General features: G+C 34.5%; 4 protein-coding genes, 1 non-coding gene and 1 pseudogene across 5 annotated transcripts; 3 read left to right on the top strand and 3 right to left on the bottom strand.

The window, feature by feature from the left end:
* The first annotated feature begins 4,168 nt into the window (after positions 1–4,168).
* LOC106383032 (putative FBD-associated F-box protein At5g56440) lies at positions 4,169–5,943 on the top strand. The gene is made up of 3 exons (XM_013823141.3): positions 4,169–4,277; positions 4,354–5,397; positions 5,496–5,943. The coding sequence occupies exons 2-3, from the start codon at positions 4,444–4,446 to the stop codon at positions 5,814–5,816; spliced, it is 1,275 nt and encodes a 424-aa protein (XP_013678595.2). The 5' UTR covers positions 4,169–4,277; positions 4,354–4,443; the 3' UTR covers positions 5,817–5,943.
* A 553-nt stretch (positions 5,944–6,496) lies between these two features.
* Positions 6,497–11,067, bottom strand: LOC111202516. The gene is made up of 4 exons (XM_048747724.1): positions 7,510–11,067; positions 7,093–7,295; positions 6,878–7,003; positions 6,497–6,787 (listed from the first exon to the last, which is right to left on the bottom strand). The coding sequence occupies exons 2-4, from the start codon at positions 7,291–7,293 to the stop codon at positions 6,497–6,499; spliced, it is 618 nt and encodes a 205-aa protein (XP_048603681.1). The 5' UTR covers positions 7,294–7,295; positions 7,510–11,067.
* TRNAG-UCC lies at positions 9,267–9,338 on the bottom strand. Its single transcript has one exon. It is a non-coding gene; the product is annotated as a tRNA-Gly (tRNA).
* A 2,257-nt stretch (positions 11,068–13,324) lies between the features above and the next one.
* LOC106383033 (probable indole-3-pyruvate monooxygenase YUCCA4) lies at positions 13,325–15,911 on the top strand. Its single transcript, XM_013823143.3, has 4 exons — positions 13,325–14,437; positions 14,539–14,787; positions 15,042–15,164; positions 15,655–15,911. Exons 1-4 carry the CDS (start codon positions 13,811–13,813, stop codon positions 15,889–15,891), a joined length of 1,236 nt encoding a protein of 411 aa, XP_013678597.2. The 5' UTR covers positions 13,325–13,810; the 3' UTR covers positions 15,892–15,911.
* Positions 15,912–23,052: 7,141 nt separating this feature from the next.
* Positions 23,053–24,240, top strand: LOC125581422 (transcription factor HY5-like). Its single transcript, XM_048746812.1, has 4 exons — positions 23,053–23,283; positions 23,408–23,579; positions 23,667–23,823; positions 24,052–24,240. The coding sequence occupies exons 1-4, from the start codon at positions 23,187–23,189 to the stop codon at positions 24,124–24,126; spliced, it is 501 nt and encodes a 166-aa protein (XP_048602769.1). The 5' UTR covers positions 23,053–23,186; the 3' UTR covers positions 24,127–24,240.
* A 56-nt stretch (positions 24,241–24,296) lies between these two features.
* LOC125581755 overlaps positions 24,297–26,705 on the bottom strand; it is a 3,797-nt pseudogene continuing 1,388 nt past the window's right edge.

The raw sequence follows: 26,705 nt of genomic DNA, 5'->3' as shown, positions 1-26,705 counted from the left end.
GATAGTGGAACAACACACACTATTCTGAGACAAAAGAGATATTTCTCTGATATAAAACCGACAAGAATTGTCGTCAATACAATATCAGGTCCTGCAGACGTGATTGAAGGAACTGGTAAAGCAAATTTTACTTTACCGAATGGAACAAAATTTTCCATAAATAATGCTCTATATTCTCCAAGTTCTAAAAGGAATTTATTGAGTTTTAAAGATATATATCTTCACGGATATGATACTCAGTCTGCAACTGAGGATGGAAAGAAATACATGTATGTAACTTCTGAGAAATGTGGCAGAAAACACATATTGGAAAAGTTTCCAGAACTTCCTTCGGGGTTACATCATACTTATATCGATGAGATCGAATCAAATCTTTTAGTAAAACAGAACCCAGAAGAGTTCACATTATGGCATGATCGCCTTGGCCATCCAGGCACTACAATGATGCGTAAAATCATAGAAAGTTCACATGGTCATTCACTGAAAATCCAGGAGATTTCTCAAGGGAATAAAATGACATGTGTTGCATGTTCTCTAGGAAAATTGATCGTAAGACCATCGCCAACCAAAATCGATAAAGAATCACCAAAGTTCCTTGAAAGAATTCAAGGTGATATATGTGGACCGATACATCCACCATGTGGACCATTCCACTATTTTATGGTATTAATTGACGCATCCAGTAGATGGTCACACGTTTGTCTATTATCATCTCGAAACATGGCATTTGCGAGATTTCTAACTCAGATAATCAAACTGCGGACACAGTTCCCTGATTATAATATTAAAAAGGTTAGATTAGACAACGCTGGTGAATTCACATCCCAAGCATTCAATGATTATTGTATGGTAACAGGAATTGAAGTTGAACATTCTGTGGCTCATGTTCATACGCAAAATGGTTTGGCTGAATCGTTAATTAAGCGTCTGCAACTGATTGCAAGACCATTGATCATGAAATCAAAACTTCCAACCTCTGTATGGGGACATGCTATTTTGCATGCAGAAGCACTCATTCGAATCAGACCGAGTGCATACCACAAGTATTCCCCACTACAATTAGCGTTTGGTCGAGAACCAAATATTTCCCATTTAAGAATCTTTGGTTGTGCAGTATATGTGCCTGTAGCACCACCACAACGAACAAAGATGGGACCACAAAGAAGGTTGGGAATATATGTTGGTTGTGACTCTCCATCGATTATAAGATACCTAGAACCACAGACTGGTGACGTCTTTACAGCACGTTTTGCTGATTGTCATTTTGACGAAAATGTATTCCCAGTTCTAGGGGGAGAAAACAAAAATGTTGGAAGTGATATAAAATGGAGTGTACCATCATTGTTATATCTTGATCCTCCCACTAAAGAGTCAGAACTAGAAGTTCGACGAATTATGCATTTACAGAGTATAGCTAACCAGCTACCTGATGCATTTGTAGATACCAAGACGGTAACTAAATCTCATATACCAGCTGCAAATGCTCCTGCTCGTATCAAAATGCCAAATGAACAAGAAAAGGAGGATGACACACGAGAGCCAAAAACACGCCTGAAGCGTGGTAGACCTGTTGGTTCTAAGGATAAGAATCCTAGGAAACAGAAGAAAGCTGAAATATATGATGCACCCAAAATAGCAGAAAATATTTTGGAGGAAATAAATGATAAGGATTCTGATGAATCAGAGCATCATGAATCAAAGCATCATGAATCGAAAGATAATCATGAGATTTCTATTAATTACATCCATAATAAAAGGATATGGAATAGAAATGAACAAAATGACCTTGATGATGCTTTCTCATATATTGTGTCAAGTGAAATAAATGAAGAAATCGATGATCCAGAACCAAAATCTGTCTATGAATGTCAAAAGAGACATGATTGGGAACAATGGAAAATTGCAATACAAGCTGAACTTGATTCGCTTAATAAACGAAAAGTATTTGGATCTATTGTGCTCACACCTGCAGATGTGAGACCAGTTGGGTACAAATGGGTTTTCGTTCGAAAGCGAAATGAGAAAAATGAGATTACGAGATACAAAGCTCGTCTAGTGGCTCAAGGTTTTTCTCAAAGACCTGGAATCGATTATGAAGAAACGTATTCTCCAGTTATGGATGCCATTACATTTAGATTCCTGATGAGTCTAGCAGCTGATAAAAATCTAGAGATGCGTCTCATGGATGTTGTTACAGCTTATCTATACGGATCATTAGATACTGATATCTACATGAAAATCCCTGATGGATTTAAAATGCCAAAAGCATTAAGTTCCAAACCTAAAGAGTTATGTGCAATAAAATTGCAAAGATCATTATATGGGTTAAAACAATCTGGACGTATGTGGTACAATCGTCTCAGTGAACATTTAACAAAAGAAGGATATGTGAATGATCCTATATGTCCATGTGTTTTCATCAAGAAAACAATATCCGGATTTGTAATAATCGCGGTATATGTTGATGATCTTAACATTATCGGAACTCAAAAGGAAATACAAAAGGCATCAGACTATCTCAAAGGAGAATTTGAGATGAAAGATCTAGGACAGACACAATACTGTCTTGGCCTACAAATAGAATATTCACAAAATGGTATATTTGTGCATCAATCCACATACACTAAAAGAGTGTTGAAACGATTTAACATGGATAAATCAACTCCTCTTAGCACCCCGATGGTCGTTAGGTCACTTAATATTGAAAGTGATCCATTTCGACCACCTGAGGAGAAAGAAGAGATACTTGGTCCGGAAGTACCATATCTAAGTGCAATTGGAGCGCTGATGTACCTTGCAAATTGTACACGGCCTGATATATCATTTGCTGTGAATCTTTTGGCAAGATTCAGCTCATCTCCAACCCGAAGACATTGGAATGGGATCAAACATGTTTTTCGTTACCTCCAAGGGACCATTGATTTAGGCTTATTTTATCCTAAAAGTTCAAAAGGTCAAATGGTTGGTTTTGCAGATGCAGGATATCTTTCAGATCCACACAAAGCCCGATCGCAAACAGGATACGTTTTTACGATCGGAGGCACTGCTATATCTTGGCGTTCCCAGAAACAAACGCTCGTGGCTACTTCTTCAAATCATGCTGAGATCATTGCACTCCATGAAGCAAGTAGAGAATGTGTATGGCTGAGATCAATGAGCCGACACATCTGTTCAAGCAGCGGGATTGGCGAAAATACGGAGCCAACTATTTTATATGAAGATAATGCAGCATGTGTTGCTCAAACAAAGGACGGATATATCAAAAGCGATAGAACGAAGCATATTCATCCGAAGTTCTTCTCATACACTCAAGAGCTCGTGAAGAAGAAAGAGATTGAAGTAAGATATGTCCAATCATGCGACAATGCAGCTGACCTCTTCACAAAATCACTTCCGACTTCGATATTCAGAAAACATGTTCGTAACATTGGAATGCATCATCAGAAGGATTTATGACTGCTCATTCGAGGGGGAGCTTACGTAGTTGTACTCTTTTTACCTTACTATGGTTTTTCCCATTGGGTTTTCCTAGAAAGGTTTTTAACGAGGCAACAAAGACGTTAAGCGAGAGTGGATAGTGACACCGGTCCCCAAGGGGGAGTGTTGTGAAAAGTCAGAAAAAGAAACGCCGTATATGTTGATAATATAAAAGATGTGGGGCCCGTTGCACTATTTGCACAGTGAATTTCTTTTCTATATAAACGATCGTTTCGATCGATTGTAAACACATCATTCCTTCTCCTTCTAATAACACATCCTCTCTTATTATCAGTGTTATCTTCTCATACGGGTATAAAATTTTGCCCTTATTTAAATTTTCTCGATACAATAAAATTCTAGTTTTTTTATAACACATTAAACTTTTTATTTTCTTTTTTCATACAGTACGAATAACATAACATATTTTGGATAAGGGTACCTTACAATTACATGATACCATATGTTAAAGGACTTTTTGTTGGGATAATTAAAATCATATTTCCAATAATTTGTTTTGAATTATTGCCAATTATCCTTTTATGTTGTTGTTTCTCCGCTCTTTAACATTTATTTATTTTTTATAAAAATAAATTATCTATTATTTCATTGTTGGTTGAGGAAATTGTAAAACATAATTGAAAAGATATACTTGGTAAAGACTTATCTTATTTTCTTTAATTAATAGCCCAGTTGGGTTTTTAATATATAATGAATGGCCGAAGAAAAAAGAAGAAAAACCAAACATAATCTCTGGAAGAGAGATCAAAGCTTGTTTACGAGACAGACGAAAGAAAAAGGTTAGCTCTTTTATTTTCCCTATTAAAAAGAAAGGTTAGATCTTTTTCTCATAAAATTTACGAATTATTTTTGTAGATTTGCTAGGATTCGATCTGGTTCCCAATAGAATCCAAGGCAAATTCGAATTTATATATATCGAGTTTGGAGGGGTTGGTTCGTTTAAATATGAGCATTATATGTGAGCTGAGTGACGATTTGCTCGTAAACATACTGTCATTGATAGAGAATACGAAAGAAGTTGTGGGTACTAGTCTTGTGTCGAAACGATGGCGTTCTCTGTGGAAACTTGTTCCAAGGCTTGACGCGTCAAGTTCAGATTTGATCAACAACTTTCTGACGCTAAGCAAGGCTCCAGTTCTAGAAACACTCCACCTCAGACTCGATGAGAATAGCTATGAACCTGAAGAAAACGAAAGATGGGTTAGTATCGCAGCAGCTAGACAGGTTCGTGATCTCGAGCTTCGTCGTTACGGTTTCCGCCGCACTTCCATGCTGCCGTGTCCTAGGAGTTTATTTACATGTAAAGGACCCGTGGTTTTATGTCTCCAACAAGTGTCGATTTGCGATATTCCTTCGACGGTATTTCTCCAGACACTCAAGACTCTGTCCCTCGTATGTGTCAGATTCGTCTCTGGGGATGGACTCGTTCATAGGCTTTTATCCGCTTGCCCTATCCTCGAAACGCTGACTGTATGTCGATGGTCGGAGGACGGTGTGACAACCTTCGCAATTGCGATCCCGTCATTGCAAAACTTGTACATCATGCAAAGACCAGACAGCGATGGGTTAGAATACGACTGCGAGTATGTCGTTAATGCTCCTGCTCTAAAGACCTTGAAAGTTTTGGATAAATTTGGTCACTTCCGTTCATTAGTGAAAATGCCTAAGCTGGTTAAGGCAGAAATCAAGATTAGACAAGAGGACTCCGAGAAGCTTATGGGATGTCTAACTTCAGCCAAACATCTTTCCTTATGTCTTACCTCAGCAGCCACGACGCCAAAATCTTTTGAGTTTCTCTGTCAGGTCGAGTATCTAGAGCTATGCACTAATTGCTCTTCAGATTGGTTGTCTCTTGTACTAAGACATTCCCCTAAACTGCGAGTTTTGAGGTTAAGTCGAGTAAGTTATCTTGCTACATACATAAATAATGCTTCCACTTTATTTTTTTTTTCCCCCATACTTATATATTTTTGTTTTTCATTTTGTTGATATCTCAGAAAAACTGCGGCATGTTCAGAGAGTGTGTGCCTCAGTGGGATTTTGAAGCACAAAGGGGTTTTGAAATTCAATGGGAGAAACCGTGTTGTGTTCCTGAATGTTTGGTGTCTAGTCTCGAAAGTGTTGAGTGGATTGGGTACAGAGGAACAGAAGCAGAGAAAGAAGCGGCGATTTACATTTTAGACAAGTCAAAACACCTAAAGAAGATGACATTATACCGAAAAATCACCAATTTGAGGGAGAAATACCGTACACTGATAGACTTGAAGTCCAGGATGAGTTGTGGTAGCACATGTCGGCTTGAGTTTGTGCCCTTGTGATTGGTTTCTTTCACTTCTTGCTTTTTAATTCTTCCTATGTCTATGTCTTATCTCAAACTTTGTATTGTGATAACCAATCTCTGTATTTTATGGTTTGTTTTGGATATTTAATTGGATTTTTCTTTCAGCGAAACGAGTCGCATCACATTTCTCAGGATGAAACTGAGCATTGCGTTCTTCTGATTAAACCATCAGAAACTAAAGCATAACCAAGCACGGTGATCAAATCCTTGGTATGAGACATTGGACGTTGGTTCTGTGCTAGTTTTGTCTGTCCATTTTTCTGTTAGCTAATTGTGTGGCGCAAGTGATTTTAGGCACATTACTTATCACATTTAGGCACCATCCCCCTTGCCTTATAAATAATGATATAGAATTTGGTTATTCCATTTTCTACATATATTTACCAATTACCAGTTTACCACCTTGCAAGATTATGTACTTCAGAGCTCTTGTAAAACAAATATAGTCAAAAACAATAATAATATGACACATGTTTCCTGCCTGAATTATTGTGTTATTCTTTTCTGATTTACAATGCTATTATTCATTTACAATTCAAGTGATGACCCCATTGACAAATCTCAAAATGGCAACATAGAGAGGAAGAAGATAGTGCAAATAGGCTGAGTTAAGATGGTGATGAAGCAACCAGGATCTGGCAAAGAAGGCTTGTTTGTCTACTTGTTGTACCTCTTGGATGGCCTTTTTGTTGCTTTTGGTTTGATGACTCTCGGTTCTCGCCCATAGTCTTCAATATCCAGGACATCATCTAAATTGACCCTTGGGCACAGGTCACAGATACCGGTTAATCCTGGCTTTGTATCAAACTTGACCAACACTGTATCAGACTTGACCACTTGCTCTACTGTAGCAGAATAGCTTCTTGAGAGAACGAGACTTGAGGCAGCTTCGGAAGTGTAGAACCGGAGGCGATGCTCCTCAACGCCAAAGTATTCAGCCACATCATCCTATAAAACAAAACGATGGGTTTTTTTTTTTGCTCATTAAGATACGGATCTCAGTAATAAAGAACACGAAGAAGTATAACGTACGTGTACCTTAAAGCTTTCAAAGGTAGCTTCTTTATGGGTTTTGAATGTGCAACTTTTATCATGATCGCTATCAACACAAACCTTGATCATCATAAGTGATGCCTCGTCCATTTCGTTTTCCTTCAGATTCACCTGCCAATTTAAAAAACATATCTATCTATCATAACCTTAGCTATACAAGCATATCATCAAATTCAAGAAAAGGGCCAGAGAGTTAATACTGTGTTTTTGTCGACTCCTCCGACGAAATTGTCCAAAGCTTCGTAAACATCTTTACAATTTTGAAGATCAAGTTCCAAGAACATAAATTTGATTAGACTCTCGTTCTCATCCTTCCCATGAATCACGTAGCTACCCTCAAACACCTGTTCTTCTGTTTTCTGGATCATTGCGCCCAGGCAGCATTTCGCTTGGTTATCCATACCTATACACATTATCAAAGAAGATTGATACTACTTAGCAAAAAAAAGAAACTTTGCCATGATCAAATCCAAACTGAAACAATCTTTCAGAAAGAATCGCGTAACCTAACTTGATCTACACGTAAACCTAACTAACCAACTAAAGAAAAGATCGTAACTTTCTCTTTCGCTATGATCAGTTCGTCAAGAAGAATCAAAGAAATTGCATTTAGTTACCGGTTTTGTTGTTAGCGATGTCAGAAACCCAGCTTCTGTAAGACTTCGAGTTCGAGAGGAAGAGAGCGAAGAAGAAACGAAAGTGCTTCGAGTTGCGAGAGGAAGAGAGCGAACAAGAAAAGAAAGTGAGGTGTTCAAACTCTGTTTTATAATCTCTTAAGGGGTACTGTTGTAATCTCCTATTGGCTACCGTTGTTCACCCGTCAACTTCTTCCCCTTTTCTATTTTTCACTAGGATTTTGTTATATTTTATTTTTGTCGAAAATGATTATTTTTCTTTTGTAGCCATTTCTTGCAATGCGTTCAGAAAATTTTGATAATTTTTAGACATTTTTCGGGAATATTATTATTAAATAGGGGAATATAATCATATAAGTCCCCTTTTTATTTTATTTTTTGAACAACTATCATATAAGTCCCTAACAAACTGAAATTAGCAGAAAGCATAGTTTATATTATTAATTGAACCCACGGGAGAACGCTGAACCGGGGGTATCAGAAATATCCGCTTTGGAGAATTTTACTGGACCGGTTGTTCACACCAATGGCAGTGCATACATTTCCGGTTTGGAGTTTGCAAACCTGAAGGTTTTGGTGGTTGGCTGTAGATATTCCGGTATTAAGATGTGCTTGAATCTTTGTACATACAATGATCTGCCTCATATGGTCGTTAGAAACTCTGTAATTAATTAACTGTGTTTAGAGGTTGCTCATTATCAAAGTTCACTATCATGATTATGCTGAGAATTTAATATTTCGACCCAAAAAACAAAAAGAAGACTATGCTGAGCTGATCTGGTTTAATTAACTATTATAATGACGCACGTGCATGTATTACCAAGACACTGTTTTGGTCTATCGAGTTTTGGAATAACAAATGACACTACTAAAACTGGTGGACAGTTTGCTTGTGCTTCTTGCTAATTCTACGCTGGACAATACCGACCGGCTAGGCCTCCGAGGACCTAAAACCGGACCAATTCAGCTTAAGAACGCCACCTGAAAAACTCCGGTTCTTGATGTAGGCGCCATATCTTTGATACAATCCGGTCAATTAGAGTAAGTTCATAATTCTAGTTTTTTGTTACATAAAAAAATTAGTCTTCTATAGCTAAACAGATTAGAGTCTAGAGATATGAAGTGAAGTGAAGTAAACGTAGCATCCTGGTAACAGACCTGGGTTAGAACAAAATGGGCCTTTCATGAGTGAATTTAAAAGTTGTATACTTGTTTATAAGAATTTCAAAATTACAGATCCTAAAATAGTAAAGAAATTTATATAAAAAAATGTAGGATCCAATGCGCACTCGCATCACAGCCTTATAGCCAGCACTGCCTAGTAATATTGAACTTATTACATGCGTGTGTTTGTATTTTGTGATTATGAATATAGCTGAATATTGTTATGAGTTTCTGTTTAAAATTTTCTAACATAGTAAATGACTCTTCTTGTGGTTAATGAACACTAGGTGACACATGCGGTGGGAAAATATAACGAAGAAGTGAGCAAAGTTTGGACGGGAAGGAAATAGAATTTGAGTCAATAATATTTGCGACCGGGTGTAAGAGTAGTGCACCCGATTGGCTCAAGTACGTCTAATCATTCTTCCTCGTGTTCTTGTCTATAAGTGTGATGATGAATTATTTGAACCAACAACATAGGCATGGGATATTTGAAAAAAAAAACTTTGAATTATTTGAACCAACAACATAGTAAATTTTTTGAATGCCCAGATGGAAATAAAAGACAAAATCCATGCGTCTGCCGGGAGTCGAACCCGGGTCTATTGCTTGGAAGGCAATTATCCTAACCGTTGGACTACAGACGCTTGTGATCTATCTGTTTAGTTAACGTATTTGGTTTTTTAAAGTAGTTCCGCACTCATCAAAACAAAAATGTCCCTATCTCATTTTGGGAGATACTTGCAAATGGAAACCAGTTTTAGAAATCTTCATGTATTCTGGGACAGTTTTATACATTACGTAAATTTATTTTATTATTAATTTGCTGAAAAACCAGAGGACATTGATGTCATGCTTCACACAAAAATACATTTAATTATATAAGTAGTTAAGCACCATCCATCATATACTATTCTATTTTTTTCATACATTACTACGGATAAAAAGATCATATCTTGGATAAGATATCATGTGTGTACAAATTAAAATTTACATGGCCTTTCACAAAAAAATTATAGAAAGTGGATTAATATGACATGGATGCTAAATCCGGGTTTCCTGAATCGGTCGGAGTTAATAGCGGTTAAGTCTAAAATTTGGACTTGAGACACTTTTAGTGGTAGTTCAATTATTTTTCGGCCATAAATGAATTCTTTGTATATTCTGTAGAAGTATGTAAACCATGAATAAACCCAAAAGTTTTGAAAACATTTTCATTCACACATCCACTGCTCGTTTGAACCATGTTTTTCTTTGTTCGTTTGAACCAAGTTACTAAACAATCATTAACATATACAATACCACATCTAGTACCATACTAAAATTCATTTAACTAAATTTACAGAATAAGTGACTTATGTTGATATGAGTTACTTAATTACTTAGAAATGCTATATACGACGTCAAGAGTAATAGTCCAATACTAACATACTGCATATCGATCCAAAATTACCAATTAAGATATATCAGCTTCCTAGCCTGCGTAGTATTATACAATGTATGTGTATATATATGTGTGGTCATGTAACTATGATCTATGATGAGACAAAATGAGGGAGAAATTCAAGCCTGACAGAAAAATTCCAAAGAGCACTGAGTCGGGAGGATGCAGAATGAGAAATTTGAAAGATGCCAGAGGAAGATATATGACGCTTGTGTAGGACCTAAAATCTTTTGTCTACAGTATATAATATTCTTGTTTTGCCATTATCGATAGTTTATACAGCATCGCTGATGTTGATCCATCCAAGATCCACAATATTCCTCGTCTAACCAAAGGGACCATCAATACATGCATGTAAAGTAAATTACTAGTAGCTGATACACTTGCATAGCTTGTAATTTTCTCCTAGATTAGTCATGAGTCTAGGCTCTATTGAACTGTAAGTTTAGGACCATTTTAGTTAACAAAGAAAAACAAGGCCCATTCTACTATACCAAGCATGCATACATAATGAGTCTATAAGTTTTTTGATTGTAAATATGTATTGTGTATAAGAGCATTACACTACGGGTCTCTATAAAATCTCTCATAATTAAAATAAACCAAAATATTGGAAATAAGAGAGATGATAGAAGAGTTTCCATTTGAGAGACTCGCGTGTGTTTGTGGAAAAATTATCATACATAACAATAACACCACATATATGTGATATATTTTTGTAAATTACTTAATTATAAATTAATTGCATAGTAGATCATTTGAGCATATATCATTAGAGATATATGCGGAGTACCATAGATAAGCATGATACATGAAAAAAGCTTGGCATGCTAATTAAATATTGTTAGTATGAAGACGTACAGTCATTTACTTATATTTTACAGTAAACAATTTTTAGTTGATTGTAGTAAACATTTGTGTTTATTTGGGTCCATGTAGCACACAGGTCAAATGTACGTCTAATTTGTGTTTCCATTAAAGAAATACCCTGAAAGTAAGATAATGTGGTTGGCTTTTTAACCATTTACGTATGATATCTTTTAATTTACGTCTTAATTGTGTTAAATGATATTCATAATAATGTCAAACCTTATTCAATGAAAAGTTTAGCAATTAGCATGCACCAAACCATTGATTTACCTCTTAAAACACTACATGCGCAAGCATTTTAAAATATAACACATTCTCTCTTTTCTTATAAATAATATTTCAGTCCATTCTTTCGCGTAGACTGCACTCTACCTATAAATTACGTGTATATATATATCTAGCATACAAATTAACGCAAATTATCTTAAACAAGTAATAAGAAGCACTTAAAATAACATTACCTTATTTGGCTTTAAAGCCTGGATGAGTGAGATCCCAATGTATTGGTTTAATTAATAATGATTTCTTAATCTCATGGTTTTGATTCTATCAGCATAATATTATCAATTTCATCATATTAAATATAGCTGAAATCTGTTAGTAGAAAGCCATTTATGCATATATGTGATTGGTAGTAGGATTAAATGATTCATAATGTATAAGTTTCTTTGAAAAATGATGCATTTGCATATAGTATGTTTAATAGTATTTATATTGCAACTTCAAAGGTTCGTAGGGGAAGTGGAGGTAGGCTGCATTAGTTGACATTTTAGCGAAGGAGTGGTCAGTCATGCGCAACGCAATTACATTTTCCACATATCTACTTATTAATACTCCTTCTGGATTTAAATGTACAATGTTTAAAGTTTTACACATATTAAAAAACAATAAATACACTATTTTAATTGTTACTTTTTGGTTATATCAATAAAGTTTCACCACTTATTATTTTACTTTCTAATTTATGTTTAAATTTTTAAAATAAATACATTAGTTATATCTTAAAATATCACAATAAAAAGATAGAACATCATACACTTGTATCCGGAGGGAGTATTAATTATGTGTTTGGTACAATCCTCATTAATTGTTACCCCTTCTAAAGAGAAGTAGATAATATCGATAAAGCTATAAAACGCAAATTATCTAAATAATTCGTATGTAAGTCTGACCTCATTAATATTGGCTTAACATATTCATATAAATAATCCTGAAACATCTGTTCTTCTAGTGACATTTGGATTCTTATCACCTTTTTTTTTGGCAAAAGTATAGTGGAAGAGCTTACAGTTATGCACATTTATTCCTTTTGTAAGAAAGGTTATTTTAAAGTGATCTACAATGAATACAAATGATGGAAAAAGGGTCATAAGACCATATCTATAGAGACCTTTGTTTAAGAAATGTTAATTAGTAGGAAGTTAAATTACATGAGTCTTCTATAATACTATCTTAACCTCAACAAACTTTCAGTAGAAGATTAATTATAAAAATCTAAAAACAGGATGAATATAATGATAGTTTTCAAGTATTAAAATCTATCTACAGATTCTACACCATGAAACACTTCAACACAAATATCATACAGAATATATTAAGGGGGGTGTTTGTACTGTTAAACTTGAAAGACAATGTTTAAACTTTCAGATGAACACTATCTCTATTATTAAAAGAGAAGTACCAATATAAATTGTCCCTTAGTTTTCAAAATTATTTACATTTGAATGTCACTGAAGTAATAAATTTAACTACATTTTAGCATTCTTGTCTTTTATAGTTTAATTATGTTTATTTATTTAAAAAATGTTTCTTATAATCTGGGTAAACAATAAATTATACTTAATCAATGTCAAAAATGTAACAAGATTTTATTATTACGGGGTGGTTATTTTTATTTTGGTATATTAACTACGTCTAAAAACATAAAAGTGTTATAAAAATACATAATATAAACCACAAAATTTTAAATAATATATTGAATTATTTAATCGTATAAATCAAATATAAAAATAGATAACCATTTTATTTTACATTAAAATTTTGATCCATAAAAAATACATTTGCACGAATACACGAGTTATATTTTAAAAATAGGATTGTAACAATTGACGGATCAAAAAATAAAATAAAATTATTCATTATAAATTCTAAAATGATTGTGTTTCGAAATATATTAAATAATTATTTAATATATATATATATATATATATATATATATATTACCATTTATATAAGATAAAAAAAATTTTGTACACCAAAAATGAATACCCGCGCGGATGCGCGGATCAAACTCTAGTTTATTTTAAAGTTTTATCTTGTTCAAAGTTCAGAAGAATTTTCTTAAGTGACATTTATAGCAGCAAATCTAGTCATTATTAGTAGAAAAATACAGTTTGACTACTAGAAAATAATTTATGGCAAAGATTATACAAGTGGTTATATTTAATATCTGCACCATTTTCACCCATCTTAGACCTACTCTGCTCCCTACACTATACAGTTACACATCAACTCAATACCCAAACAACAAGAAGATAAAAACCCCATAAAACCCATTTACATTGAAAAACACACACACACAATCCTTTCCTTTTCTCTCACGCCTTCTCACTCTCTCTATCTCTACCATTTACACCTCATCTTATATTTACCAACTTCGCTTCTTGGTATTTCCCGATAAACATTCAAGGGAAGCCCTAAAACAGGTAACTTCTTAGGTGCGTGTGACCGTCAGAGAAAAGATAGACAGCTTCTTTCTTTCTTTCTTCTCCTTTTTCATTAGTTACCATCTCTTGTTAATCAAACATGAACTCTTGTTTAGAAGCTGAGCATAGTCCAATCTTTGTTAACGGTCCGATCATCGTTGGTGCCGGTCCGTCCGGTTTATCCGTAGCGGCGTGTTTGTCAAACCGAGGCGTGCCATCGGTTATACTGGAGAGAACCGATTGCTTAGCTTCTTTATGGCAAAAACGTACCTACGACCGTCTTAAGCTCCACCTCCCTAAACACTTTTGCGAGCTTCCTCTTATGAAGTTCCCCAAAAACTTCCCGAGATACCCCTCCAAGCAACAATTCATCTCTTACATTGAGTCTTACGCTGCCCGGTTTAATATCAAACCTGTATTTAACCAACCCGTCGAGAAAGCTGAGTTCGATGTCGTCTCTTGTCTATGGAAGGTGAAGACGCAAGACGCTGTGTACACATCCAAGTGGCTCGTGGTGGCAACAGGGGAGAATGCTGAACCGGTGGTACCAGATATACCGGGGTTAAAGAATTTTACTGGACCGGTTGTTCACACCAGTGCGTACAAATCCGGTTCGGAGTTTGCAAACCGAAAGGTTTTGGTGGTTGGTTGTGGAAATTCCGGTATGGAGGTATGCTTGGATCTTTGTAGATACAATGCTCTGCCTCATATGGTTGTTAGAAACCCTGTAAGCATCTAATTAATTTATGTTCAGTTTTTCATTATCAATGTACATACAAATGATCAGGCTGAACTAATCGGGTTTAATTAATTACTATAATGACGCAGCTACATGTATTACCAAGAGACTTTTTTGGTCTCTCGAGTTTTGGAATAGCAATGACACTATTGAAATGGTTTCCACTAAAGCTGGTGGACAATTTTCTCCTGCTTCTTGCTAATTCTTATCTTGGCAATACCGACCGGTTAGGCCTCCGACGACCCAAAACCGGACCAATTGAGCTCAAGAACGCCACCGGAAAAACTCCGGTTCTTGATGTAGGCGCCATATCTTTGATACAATCCGGTCAAATTAGAGTAAGTTTATAATCATAGTTTTCTTGTTAAATAATACTTATATAAGTCTAAACTGCTTTTAGCTAGAAAGATTAGAGATGTGAATCAAACCTAGCATCCTGATAAATGAATATAAGTCTTTCGGAAGAAAAGATTAAATACTTTTTTTTCATGCACGCGTTTGTACTTTGTTTATTTAATATAGCTGATTTTTATGACTTTTGTTTTTATTTTTCTAACATAAATGATTCGTCTTATGGTTTAATAACTATTAGGTGAGACATGCGGTGAAAGAATTAACAAAGAAGGGAGCAAAGTTTGTGGATGGGCAAGAAATGGAGTTCGAGTCGATAATATTAGCGACCGGGTATAAGAGTAATGTACCCGATTGGCTCAAGGTACTAAAAGCATATACTAATCATTCTTCAACATAGATCTCATATATATATGCGATGATGATGAAATTATTTGAACCAATAGCATACGCATGGAATTGAAATAAACTTCATTTTCAAGAATAACGGTGATGGTGATGGTAGAAATGATAAGGATACGAATATATTGATAGACACACACATGCAAATAAGGTACAAAGGCTATTGAATAATTGTAATAGTTTTTAGTGTTATCATTTCTCATCCATCGCTTTCTATGATACGGACGTAACACATGCAACAAAGGGAACAACATTCCAAAACTCTAATTTTATCCATGCAGAATGGATTAAAACCTTTTTTCACTATTTGAATTCCCCAAAATTATAAATATTTGTATAAAGACAACAACTCTCTCGTCTTTTTCCTTGTTTTCACCGTCTTCTCTCCCTGTTTTTGTGTTTATTTGTTTTATGTAATGGAAAAAGTATAAATGATCCTTTGAAATTTACAGGAAAATAGTTTTTTCACAAAAGAAGGAATGCCGAAGACGCCGTTTCCTAACGGATGGAAAGGAGAGAATGGACTCTACACTGTGGGTTTCACGAAGAGAGGGCTCTTGGGTACGGCATTTGACGCCGTTAAGATAGCAGAGGATATAACCGACCAGTGGATGAAATCTAATGGTCCGTTGAGTGCTAGTAACATTTGTAGTTCTTGTATCATCCACTTTCATTTCAATAAATCATAATAAATGGTTACCTTTTGTTTTGTTGTTGTTCTCATTTTTTTATTCATTTCTCTGTTTTCTATCCTTGCATGATCTCGGATTGTAGCAGTTACGATGATTTTCCAGCTACATGTATCATAAATTGCTCTTAAAAATCTCTTTAAATTATGGGTAAAATTGATGTGATATAGGTTCTGAATTATGTTTTTGTTATTTAATTTAACAAATTCAGACTATCAATAACACGTTTCATGTTTTTCCGTTTCAGAAAATTACAAATGTATTATTTTTTAGTATTTATCACATATCTATATACATTTTATAACCGAGGACTTAAAAAAAAACTATCATTGAAACCGTAGTTACTGTGATCAACATTTAACTTTTGTTTCGCTTTTTCCATATAAAAAATCATAGTATATCAACATTTGAAAATGATAGTTTATCTTGTGTGATTTTTTACATAACCTTCTTTTGGATATGCTTATTAAATTAACCGAGATTTGAATTTAAAACAAAAATTATCAGTCGTGTGTTTTACTTCAATTATACGTAAACAGTTGAACATATGATACAAATCTACATTAGTACTGTCAGTTTTTATAAATTGGAAATATAGGTATATGATTTGGCCATTATTTTGACATATGGGATGTGTGGACTGTGAGTAAGTGCCGAAAATAATGACTGTTCGTTAATGATTTAAAAATTATTTTGAAAATGGTCAATACTGTTCAGTTAATATGAAATTTTACTATATTTTTTTTAAAAAAATATTTTTATTCATAGGTTGTCCACGAGGACGACAATGATAGAGCTCTGACGGATTTTGGATCATCTCGTACGAGAACTATCAGACAAGATCTTCTTACGTCATGCTAGTATGCCAATATACATTATGTGCATAACTGGGTATCTGTGCTTCGTATAGACGTATAGTTATAAAGGCACCATACGTCATATCACCAGATGGGTTAAAATTTAGTTAGAAAGCAACATTTAATGAGAAAAGATTGATAGTTTTTGGGGAAAGGTTTGAAAGTTGTGATGATTATTAAATGATAGTTTAACAAAGTCAAGTATCAGTACTGAGTCCAAATGTTCACATGAGACTCGCGAATGTGCCTACTGATGTTTTCTTTTTTCTTTTTTTGTAAAAAAGTGTCTACTAATGTTTCCACGTATTTATTTTGGCTCAATAAAAAATTCTTTAAAATGGTTATTGTCTGTTTTGAAAAAAATTATATGAAATTTCTACTTATTTAATATATTATGATCATTAAATATTCTGCATTATTTTTATTATTGATGAAGATAGATGGAATATGATTGAGAACCTTGATTATAAAACCAATTAGTATTGAAATTTAGTCAAGAATAATCTGAAGATATCTCAGTGGTATGTTGCTTTAATGAGCAGCTTGACCTCCGCTCACAAATTTTATGCAAAAACCTAATAGTAAGAGTTTATGTCATCTAAATTAAGTTCAAAAAAAAAAAAGAGTTTATGTCATCATCGTCTGTGTTTATCACGTAGGCTTGAAATGAGAAGGACCTTTCACTATCTCTCTACCTCTTTTGATTCCCTCTGTCTTCTTGTTTTTCTTCTTGTTTATCAAACATTTATTTTGTTCTTTTAGCAACGTTGTTTTTGTTGAATATACGTCTATAGTTTTGGATCCATATGTTTACATGTTGAATATACGTCTACCACTGATACGACAAGTCTATGTTAGAGATGTATATATGGTATCACGTGATTGAATTTTAGTAGGATTCGATATTATATAGTTGTAAATACACATATACGTGGAGCCAAAGGTGGGTGGGGCATTCAGTTATTTGCCTTCGGTTGGTTGATTACTTCGTCTTTTAATTTGTAAACCATGCAATTTTCTTTCTATATATATTTTATTCTAAAATAAAATAATTCTATTATAAAGTATTCTTAGCTAATGGTATAAAACTAACTTTTTCATCTAAGATTGTCTCTTAATTTGTACCTTTTTTGCGGAGCCATGAAGAAAATACGAAGAGATTTGCAGACCAAGGGTGAAGGAGATTTGCTTCATTACGGACAATAAATACACTAGACCAGAAGTAATTACCATTCAGACTACACTGGTGATCAAGTCCTTAGTATCAGACGTTGGGCTTTGTTTCTTTGCTAGTTTTGTCTGTCTGTTTTTCTGTTTTGTGGCGTTTGTGATTTTAAGCCCATTTCTTATTCACATTTAGGTACCTTTTAACTTTAAGTAATGTTATAGAATTTTGTTATTACATTTCTACATCTATTCACCACCTTGCAAGATTCTGTATATTTCAGAGCTCATGTAAAACGAATATAGTCAAAAACAATAATATATGATACTTGTTTCATGCCTGGATTGTTGTGTTATTCATATGGGAACGTTTAGATTTATCTGAGTTTTGGTTAGCAAGTGATGATGACCCCTTAGATTCACATATCTAAAATGGCAAAATAGAGAGGAAGAAGATAGTGCAAATAGGCTGAGTTAAGATGGGGAAGAAGCAGCCATGCTTTGGTACACAAATGGTTTTAGCTGGGCTGGTAATCTGGTATTCACTGGCTTCTTCTTCTTTTTTTGGTCAAGTCACTGCTTCTCTAAGATCCCTTCTTTAACAAGACCCCCAAACAAGAAGCAATGACCCAAACATGCTGGGGGCTGTAGCCAGGCCCCCAGCTACAAAAAAAGTAGCTCCCAGCAAGAACATAAGTCACTTGACCAAAACAATTCACTTAGTAACCTCTTTTACTGTTTTACTTTTACATGAAGCATTACAAATGATATAGCGGCTTATAAGAAAGTGTGTTACATGAGAAAGAGAATAGTCATGTAAGGACATGTTTTAGGTTATAAGAAGTTGTTCATATTAGTAGATTTTGTCGAACGGTGTAGGTTGCGTGTTAGCTAAGGAACCCTGATTTCAATTTTTTTTTTTTTAATCTTTCCTTGCTGAAAAATCATCTCAGTTCCATACTTTTCATCTTCTCATGTTAATTTGTGATACCAACAGCTAAAACACGTTTTAGCGTGACTGCTAAACCCAAATGATAAATTCAAAATGATTTTGGTTCGGTTCGGTTCTGAAAGAAATTGATTGTCCGGTTCGTTTCCAAACCTAATCCAAAAAACATAACTTTTGAAAACACTGTCCCTACTCGTGGGCCATGTGACAGAATAAAAAGAACTATGGCCTAACTCTCTGTCAAAGGCCAGAGACCATATGGGCCCACTGTCCCTTATAGGCTTTTCCATTATTTCATCAATCACCGTAAGATGCTTATAAGATCAACGGCTCATCTCTCCCCACGTTCCCATCTCATCTGCCTTTGGATCCTCACATTTCCTCAAGGCTCATTATCCTCCACGATTCACTCTTTACAACGGATCAAATTCTATAATGGACCACTTGCATCTGAAAAAATCTATTATGGACCCCTTATAATTTGAATTTCTTTTAGAATTAAATTTAATATGAAAAGTCAGCAAAATGTCCATCAAACCTAAAAACTTTAACTTATTTACCAACCCAACCAACTAAATCCGAACCCAAACTCAATACCCAAAACCCGGCCCATATTCATTTAACTTTAAATATTTAAAATTATTTTTATCAGTTGTACCAGTTGTACTAGTTGTACAGTTATATCAGTTGTACAGTTATACCAGTTGTACAGTTATCAGTTGTACTAGTTATACAGTTATATCAGTTGTACTAGCAGTACTAATTGTACATTTGAACTAGTTATACAATTTATAATAGCTGTGGCATTGTTGTTTTTAAATAGAAAGTGTAAAACACCGATTATAATAATATTTGAGTTTTAAGAATTTTTTTCATATCCGACCTGGATTCGTGGTTAAATCAATAGACCCGATACATTATACATAATCCGGTTCATATTTAATGAAAAAAAAACGTTAATTAAAAATTAGATAGAGCCCGGTAAAAATCCAAAAACTCACTATTAACCCGCTAAAAACACAAAATATCTGATAGTATTTTTTTAAAAAAATTGATGGAATTACTCATATATTTTTTAACATTACATAAATTTGTGATTCTTTAGAATATTATGAAATTTTATTAAGTTATCCAAATAAAAAATGAAAATATAAAAAAGCTTATTGATATGAAAATATTAGTTTATTTTCGTTATTAATAACCTATTATAAGTTTGTATTTATAGTTTAGATTTAAAAATTGATCTGGAAGTTGAGTTAAAAAATCCTTAAAAAAGAATGGATCCTTACGATAAATCCCTAAATACTTTGGAAGTTTCCTTAAAAATCTCAATCACCATAGCGGCTGATCCAATTGAGAAAGCTGATTTAGATAAAAAAAATCTCCAAAATTCACTCTTCCCTGCATGCATGTCTCAAAGAGCCATCCAACCAACTCTGGATTTTATCAATAGAAATATACTTTCACCGAGAAAACAAAAGATGATGCATAAGCCATCACAAGTCGAAAAAGAATATATTATTTAACAAAATAAATCATTTTAATCAAATAATTTTGTTAAAATTACATTTAATTAGTAAATGATATAAATCAGTAGTTTTAAATGATATATATTTTTGAATAACTTCTTAAGTTGAGACTAATTTTTTGTAAAATGAACTGATGCAAATAATTTATATTTTTACATCAATTACTAAATGAATTGTTGTAAATTATGTGTATCATCACTTTCAGAGTCACTTTATAATTGTACCGACTGTACATAGTTGTACTAGTTTTTGAGTTGTAATGGTTTGTGCATAGTTGTACTTTGACAGTGAAATTGAAAAAAAATAGTTGTACCACATTAAAAATAAATATACCCCGGTTGTATTACTTCTATATGTTTAACTATCTGATATCACATATAATTGAATCATAAATTTTGTTAAAATGCATTCGGTGTATGTTTTCAAAAATATAGTGGACAAACATGTAAACAAACCCTTAAAATATAAGGTGGAACATGGAAACTTATGAGATATTGTAAATAATTGCCAAAAAACATTTAAAAAATAAAATTGTTAGGAGAGACCATTATAAACACACACTAATTTGGTCATTTGACTACTTTTTGCATAAACAAATAATGACAAGTGATAATGATATATATGAATGGTACAACTAGTACAACTACTCGAGGTCAGTGTTCAACCACAATGTTTAAAACATGATACTTGTTTAAAACGTAATACACATTTAAACAATACTAAATAAAACAATAAATAGTTGTACCAGTTTTCTAGTTATACCGACGATACATAGTTGTACTAGTTTTTTAGTTGTACCAGTTTGTGCATAGTTGTACTTTGGCAGTAAAATCTAAAAATATTAGTTGTACCTCATAATAAATACAATTACCTTAGTTGTACCACTTCTTTATGTTTACATGACATTGCCCGGTTACAATGAAATCATCAATTTCGTATAAATACATTTCATGTATGTTTTCCAAAAATTATGTAGACAAATAAGTTAACAAACCTTAAAAGTATAAGGTAGATCATGTAAACTTATGAAATTATGCAATAATTGTTTTTCCAAAATTTCAAATAAATTAAGAGAAACTTTTTGAATACATACCAATTGGGAATGAGATTGTTTTCTCATGTAGAATGCCAAATTTATTTTATCAATTTCTGAATGTCAAATTTGTACCAGTTGTACCAGTAATACTCATCTAATATATAATAAAAGTATATCAATTGTTTATATATCTAGTTTTAGGGCTTTTACTAATACTTTCACATGTAAAAATATGTTTGATGTTTGTAAAGATAAATCAAATATATTCATAAAAGTTATAGTTACATATGTTACGTAAATGATAATCATTAAATTATTTTGTTTTTGTGTCTTTAGCATAAATGCAGTCACGTAAAACATTGGGAGTGTCGTGCCGATAAATAAAATATTATGTTCTTTGTTTAATCATCAGAAGTAGATGACAAAAAAAAAATCATCAGAAGTGAAAGTAAGAAAACAAAATAAAAGGTTGAGACTTTATTAAGTAACAAGCCGGATGTATTGACTTTGACAGACTATAAAATCTCATAGATAATTTCATAAGCTGGTAAGCCAACACTGATCACTTAGCTGCTTTTACTAGACCTGTCATCTTTCATATCTTTTGAGATTATAAGTACTTTACTCTCCAAAACATCTTTAAACTTCCTACATTCCACAGAGAGACCATCCAATTGCTGCAGATTTCAATACACATCATAAGTTAAAAACGCAAAAGGCCACTTTAATTTTTATAAGAATTTTCAGTGAAGTGTTTATCTCGAGAGGCTTAACATCAAAACTCTGACTGATCCCACTCTTATTGAAGATGTATCTTTGACAGAGCTCAGTCTTGGTATAGGACCTGAAAAAGCTGTTGATTCAGCTTCCATTTCTCAATACTTAGGCCTTGAAAGCAAGATTTTTCATGCATGTCGAGTATGCTATACTCGTCTTTGACACAAGGGATCACCAGAGGTCACATAAGAGAGATGAGGGAAAAGTGACGGATAGAGAACTTAGAGAGGACAAGCTGTGGTGGTGAATCGTAGTGTGGTGAAGGCACATGGGTTCAGTGAAGATTTCAAGCTCTGGTCTTGGAAGAGAGAAGGCCACGGTGGATAAAGAGCTTCATCCACGATGCAGATGTCATGGAGTCGAATACATGCTGAGCACCGAAGCTGTTGGGATCGCTGGGATCGATGTCTCAATCAGGTTTGGTTGTGGCTCACCAAACCGGCGGAGGAGTTGGAGAATAAAGCTGAGAAGAGGTTGTGGCATCAGAGCTCAAGATAAAGCAAGGGATGTCACGAGTTTTGACGCCATTTAACATGGTGGATAACAAGCTTCATCTTTGATGCCGATGCAGTGGAACATGGTTGAAGACGATGAGTAGTAGAAGAAAAGACGCAGAGAATGAGGAAGAAGAAAACCCTACGCCGGCGACCACAATTTTTTTTAATTTTGTGTTTTTAATTTTATTTTAATTTAGTTTCATTAAGGGTGTTAAAGTAATTTACATGATAGAGGTCCATACAGATTTTTTTTGGATGCTGTAGATTATTTTTTGACCTTTTGGTCCATATGAGATTTTGGTCCCTTTACAACCGTCAGATCCACCTCCCATCTAACGGCTGTTACCAAACTAATCTATAATTCCTTCCCGACATGACTCGCAACTAGAACTTCTTGTCACTTCTGTAAAATTCCCAAGTCCCGCCTCTTTTCTTCGATTCTTCATCACCAGCTTCCGACACACTCTCTCTCTCTCTCTAAAGAAAATGCAGGAGCAAGCGACAAGCTCTTTAGCTGCAAGCTCTCTACCGTCAAGCAGCGAGAGATCATCAAGCTCTAATCCGCATTTGGAGATCAAAGAAGGTACCTTTTCGATCATGCATTGGTTTCCTCAAATTAGGACAGCAACTTTTTGTCTGCCCGACAAAAAAAACCTCGAGATCTGTTATTTAAAAAAAGATCTCTCCTTTTGATTTTTTCGTTTCAGGAATCGAAAGCGATGAGGAGATACGGCGAGTACCGGAGTTCGGAGGAGAAGCTACCGGAAAAGAAGCCTCTGGATCGGCGAACGGTCAGGACAGGACACAGATAGCTGTCGGAGAAGGTCAGAGGAAGCGAGGGAGGACTCCGGCGGAGAAAGAGACCAAGCGGCTAAAGAGGTTTTACATTTTTTTTTTACCATTGACGGTTAAAAGGTAAATAATAAAATAATAAGTGTGATGGGGGGCTGTTTGGTAATTGTATAGGTTGTTAAGGAACAGAGTGTCAGCACAGCAAGCAAGAGAGAGGAAGAAAGCTTACTTGGGTGAGTTGGAGACCAGAGTGAAAGACTTAGAGAACAGAAACTCTGAGCTTGATGAGAGACTCTCTACTTTGCAGAACGAGAACCACATGCTTAGACAGGTACAACGTTGATTTTAATCTGACAATGTGTATGATTTGATCAGCCTTAGGATCTATTCATCAGATAGATTAGTAAATTTAAAAACTAAGGAGCTAATTCACAAATGTATGTAGAATCTTTAATGGTTCTTGGAATGATTATTCACTGTGATCTAATGGAATCTTTGGTTCTTTGTTATGTTTGTTGTTTTTTTGATAATTTTTTGGGTTGTGTTTTGGTGAATGCAGATTCTGAAGAACACAACAGGAAACAAGAGAGGAGGAGGAGGAGGAGGTGGTTCTAACGCTGATGCTAGCCTTTGATCTCCTTTTGTTCTTGTTCTTTTGCTATTTATGTGGATAAAATTTTACAGGGAATTGTATTAATAAATTATTGTACAATTTTTATATTTGCAATGGGATGTGACTTGTGAGATAGTATTATAGAGTTATCTTGTAATCGTTAGATTTTTTTCTTAATTCTTTTTTTTTTCTTGGCTGGTCTGATAGATTTTCTTAATTCAAAAAGTTAATTTTGTTTTATGATGTAATTGTCTTACTAAGACAAGATTTTGAGGAATAACTGAAAAGGACAAAATCATGTGAAGAGTCAAAGCTTCTATCTCTTCTCTTCTACACTTATTATATCTCTTCCATCAAGGTATCATCTGAAAGTAAAAGAGTAGGCAAGATTCAGATTTAGAACATACTACTACACAAACCTATATGCAAAAGTCACTAATTACCTTTATCCTCTCCATCATCGCTGCTTAAATCTGATTCATTATCATCATTCTCACCATAGAAATGCTCTTCTACATCTTCTTCCTCCTCCTCATCTTCACTTTCATTATCAATCTCTTGCTCATGAACCCTTGTTTGTGTTTCATTCCCTGCAGCTTTATTGATCTGCCATAAAATAAAGGTGTTACTGAAATTAAATAGCCATGTATATGCTAATAACTTTAACTATAGTTAATTAAAAAAAGAGAATTGATATGTAACCTGAGCTGTAACAAGTTGTAAGCGCCCAGATAACTGTAGTAACGGTGGAAGAACCGTTCCTCTGGTCTTGGTAATCTGGGACAACAGTATTAACATATTATACTTAAACCAAGCAAATGACTCTACTCTTTATCTCTTTACCTTATGCAATGTAGTAAGCAGCTGTTGATTTTTTGGTTCTTGGGAAATGATGTAATGGCGATGATTCACCATTATGCTGTATATCCATGGAAGAAGATACTTTCCACCACATCCTCTGTTAAAAATAATTGCAACTGTGTTAAGACCAGAGAACCAAGAATGATCTAAGATCATTAGGAATCGAGTAAAGCAGAGAGAACCAACCTTGTCTGCCACATGGCAGCCAGAGCTTCCATAGTCTTGAATGCAGTGGAGGGTTCCATTGACAAAACAGCAGCCTTCAACTGCCAATACAAAACTTTTATGACTACAACGATTTGTAGATTCCAAAAACAAATTCTCCGGTGTGCAGATGCCAAAGCAAACGTACCTTCTTTGGTTGTAGATAAGACTCAAGATCAATTCCATCAATTACTGAAGCATAGGAAGGATTGCTTGTTTCATCTGTGCCTTTAAGTATCCCTAATGATCTCAGCTTATCCTCCATGCTAAATGTTTCTTCATAATCTGAAATTTCAAATTAATAAAAAAGAATGAGCAAAAAGGCACTGAGACATCTGATAGTTGACTTCAGAACGGTCATGTAAGGTAAGAACTCACCCGCTTGACTTTGGTCAATCATGTCTGTATCCTTATCAGATGAGTGTGGTTGTACACTCTTCTTCTCGTGCAGATCAGCAACTCTTGCGATTGGTAGCAAAGCATCCTCCGCATGTGCCCGGTCTAATGTTGTAACTATAAAAAATATAAAATCATAGTCAGCCACTATTATTGATAGGCTCCACCAGATAATAATCTACTTAAACGTGATGTGGTTATTGTTAAGCAGCTGGCACTAATCAGAATCAAAAGCCAAGAAACAGACGACACAGTCTAATCAAATATGTAGAAAGTGCGGTTCCATATAAGATACCTTTATTATGAGCGCCGTGCCCCTTCTTAGACTTAGAAACTGACTGAGTGATGGGGAGAAGGATACCACTCTTGGAGGCATTAAGCACCAAGTCGTCACCAAACCGCAACACCATTCTCTGAAACGATGGTTTCACCAACAATCCAGACGCAATAAACGCATTCGCAGAGCCAGGCTTCAAAACGCCTTGCAACTTCGCAGCAAAGATTACAGGCAACGACCCCTTGTGCTGTTGTCTAACCAAAGAATCTTCAGTTGCTAACGAGACTTTTGTAGGTTTGGCATTCCCTAGCTCCTCAACGTTTGATCCGTACCAAAATAACAGACGCCTACTTCTGAAATCGCTAAAACGTATAGCCCCTTTTCATCAGTTTCTTCACACCAAGTATCCAGGAAGACAGGAGGGTGCTCTAGGGAGAGGACACAGCTAGCTGACTGCTTCTTGGCACCGTCTGTTTTCCACACTGCAATGTATCTTTCACCAGCTGCAGATGAAAGGATGTGTTTTCCATCTTCGGTGAAAGCTACACAACGCACACCTCCCTGTATAGCATTAGAAAAAACTGTAAACAACCTTCCAATGTTTAAAACAGAGACAAAAGAATACTCACTCCGTTTCTTAATAGATGACGTTTTGGAGAATTTTTTAAAATTTCAAATTACATGTATTTTTTGCTTTTCAATGTAAAATTTATTAGTTTTTATGTAATACGACTTTATATATTTAGCAAATTGCTTTTTTATTCGTTGATATTTGGTTAGGTAGATAATTCTAGAAAATGTACAAATCAAAATATTTTATTAAACGTGTGTCCAACTCCAAAACGTCATATAATAAAAAAAA

The sequence above is a fragment of the Brassica napus genome, chromosome C2, assembly GCF_020379485.1.
Source record: "Brassica napus cultivar Da-Ae chromosome C2, Da-Ae, whole genome shotgun sequence".
Lineage (NCBI taxonomy): Eukaryota > Viridiplantae > Streptophyta > Magnoliopsida > Brassicales > Brassicaceae > Brassica > Brassica napus.
Note: the sequence above shows the minus strand (reverse complement) of the source record. Positions and strands in the feature narration are given on the sequence as shown.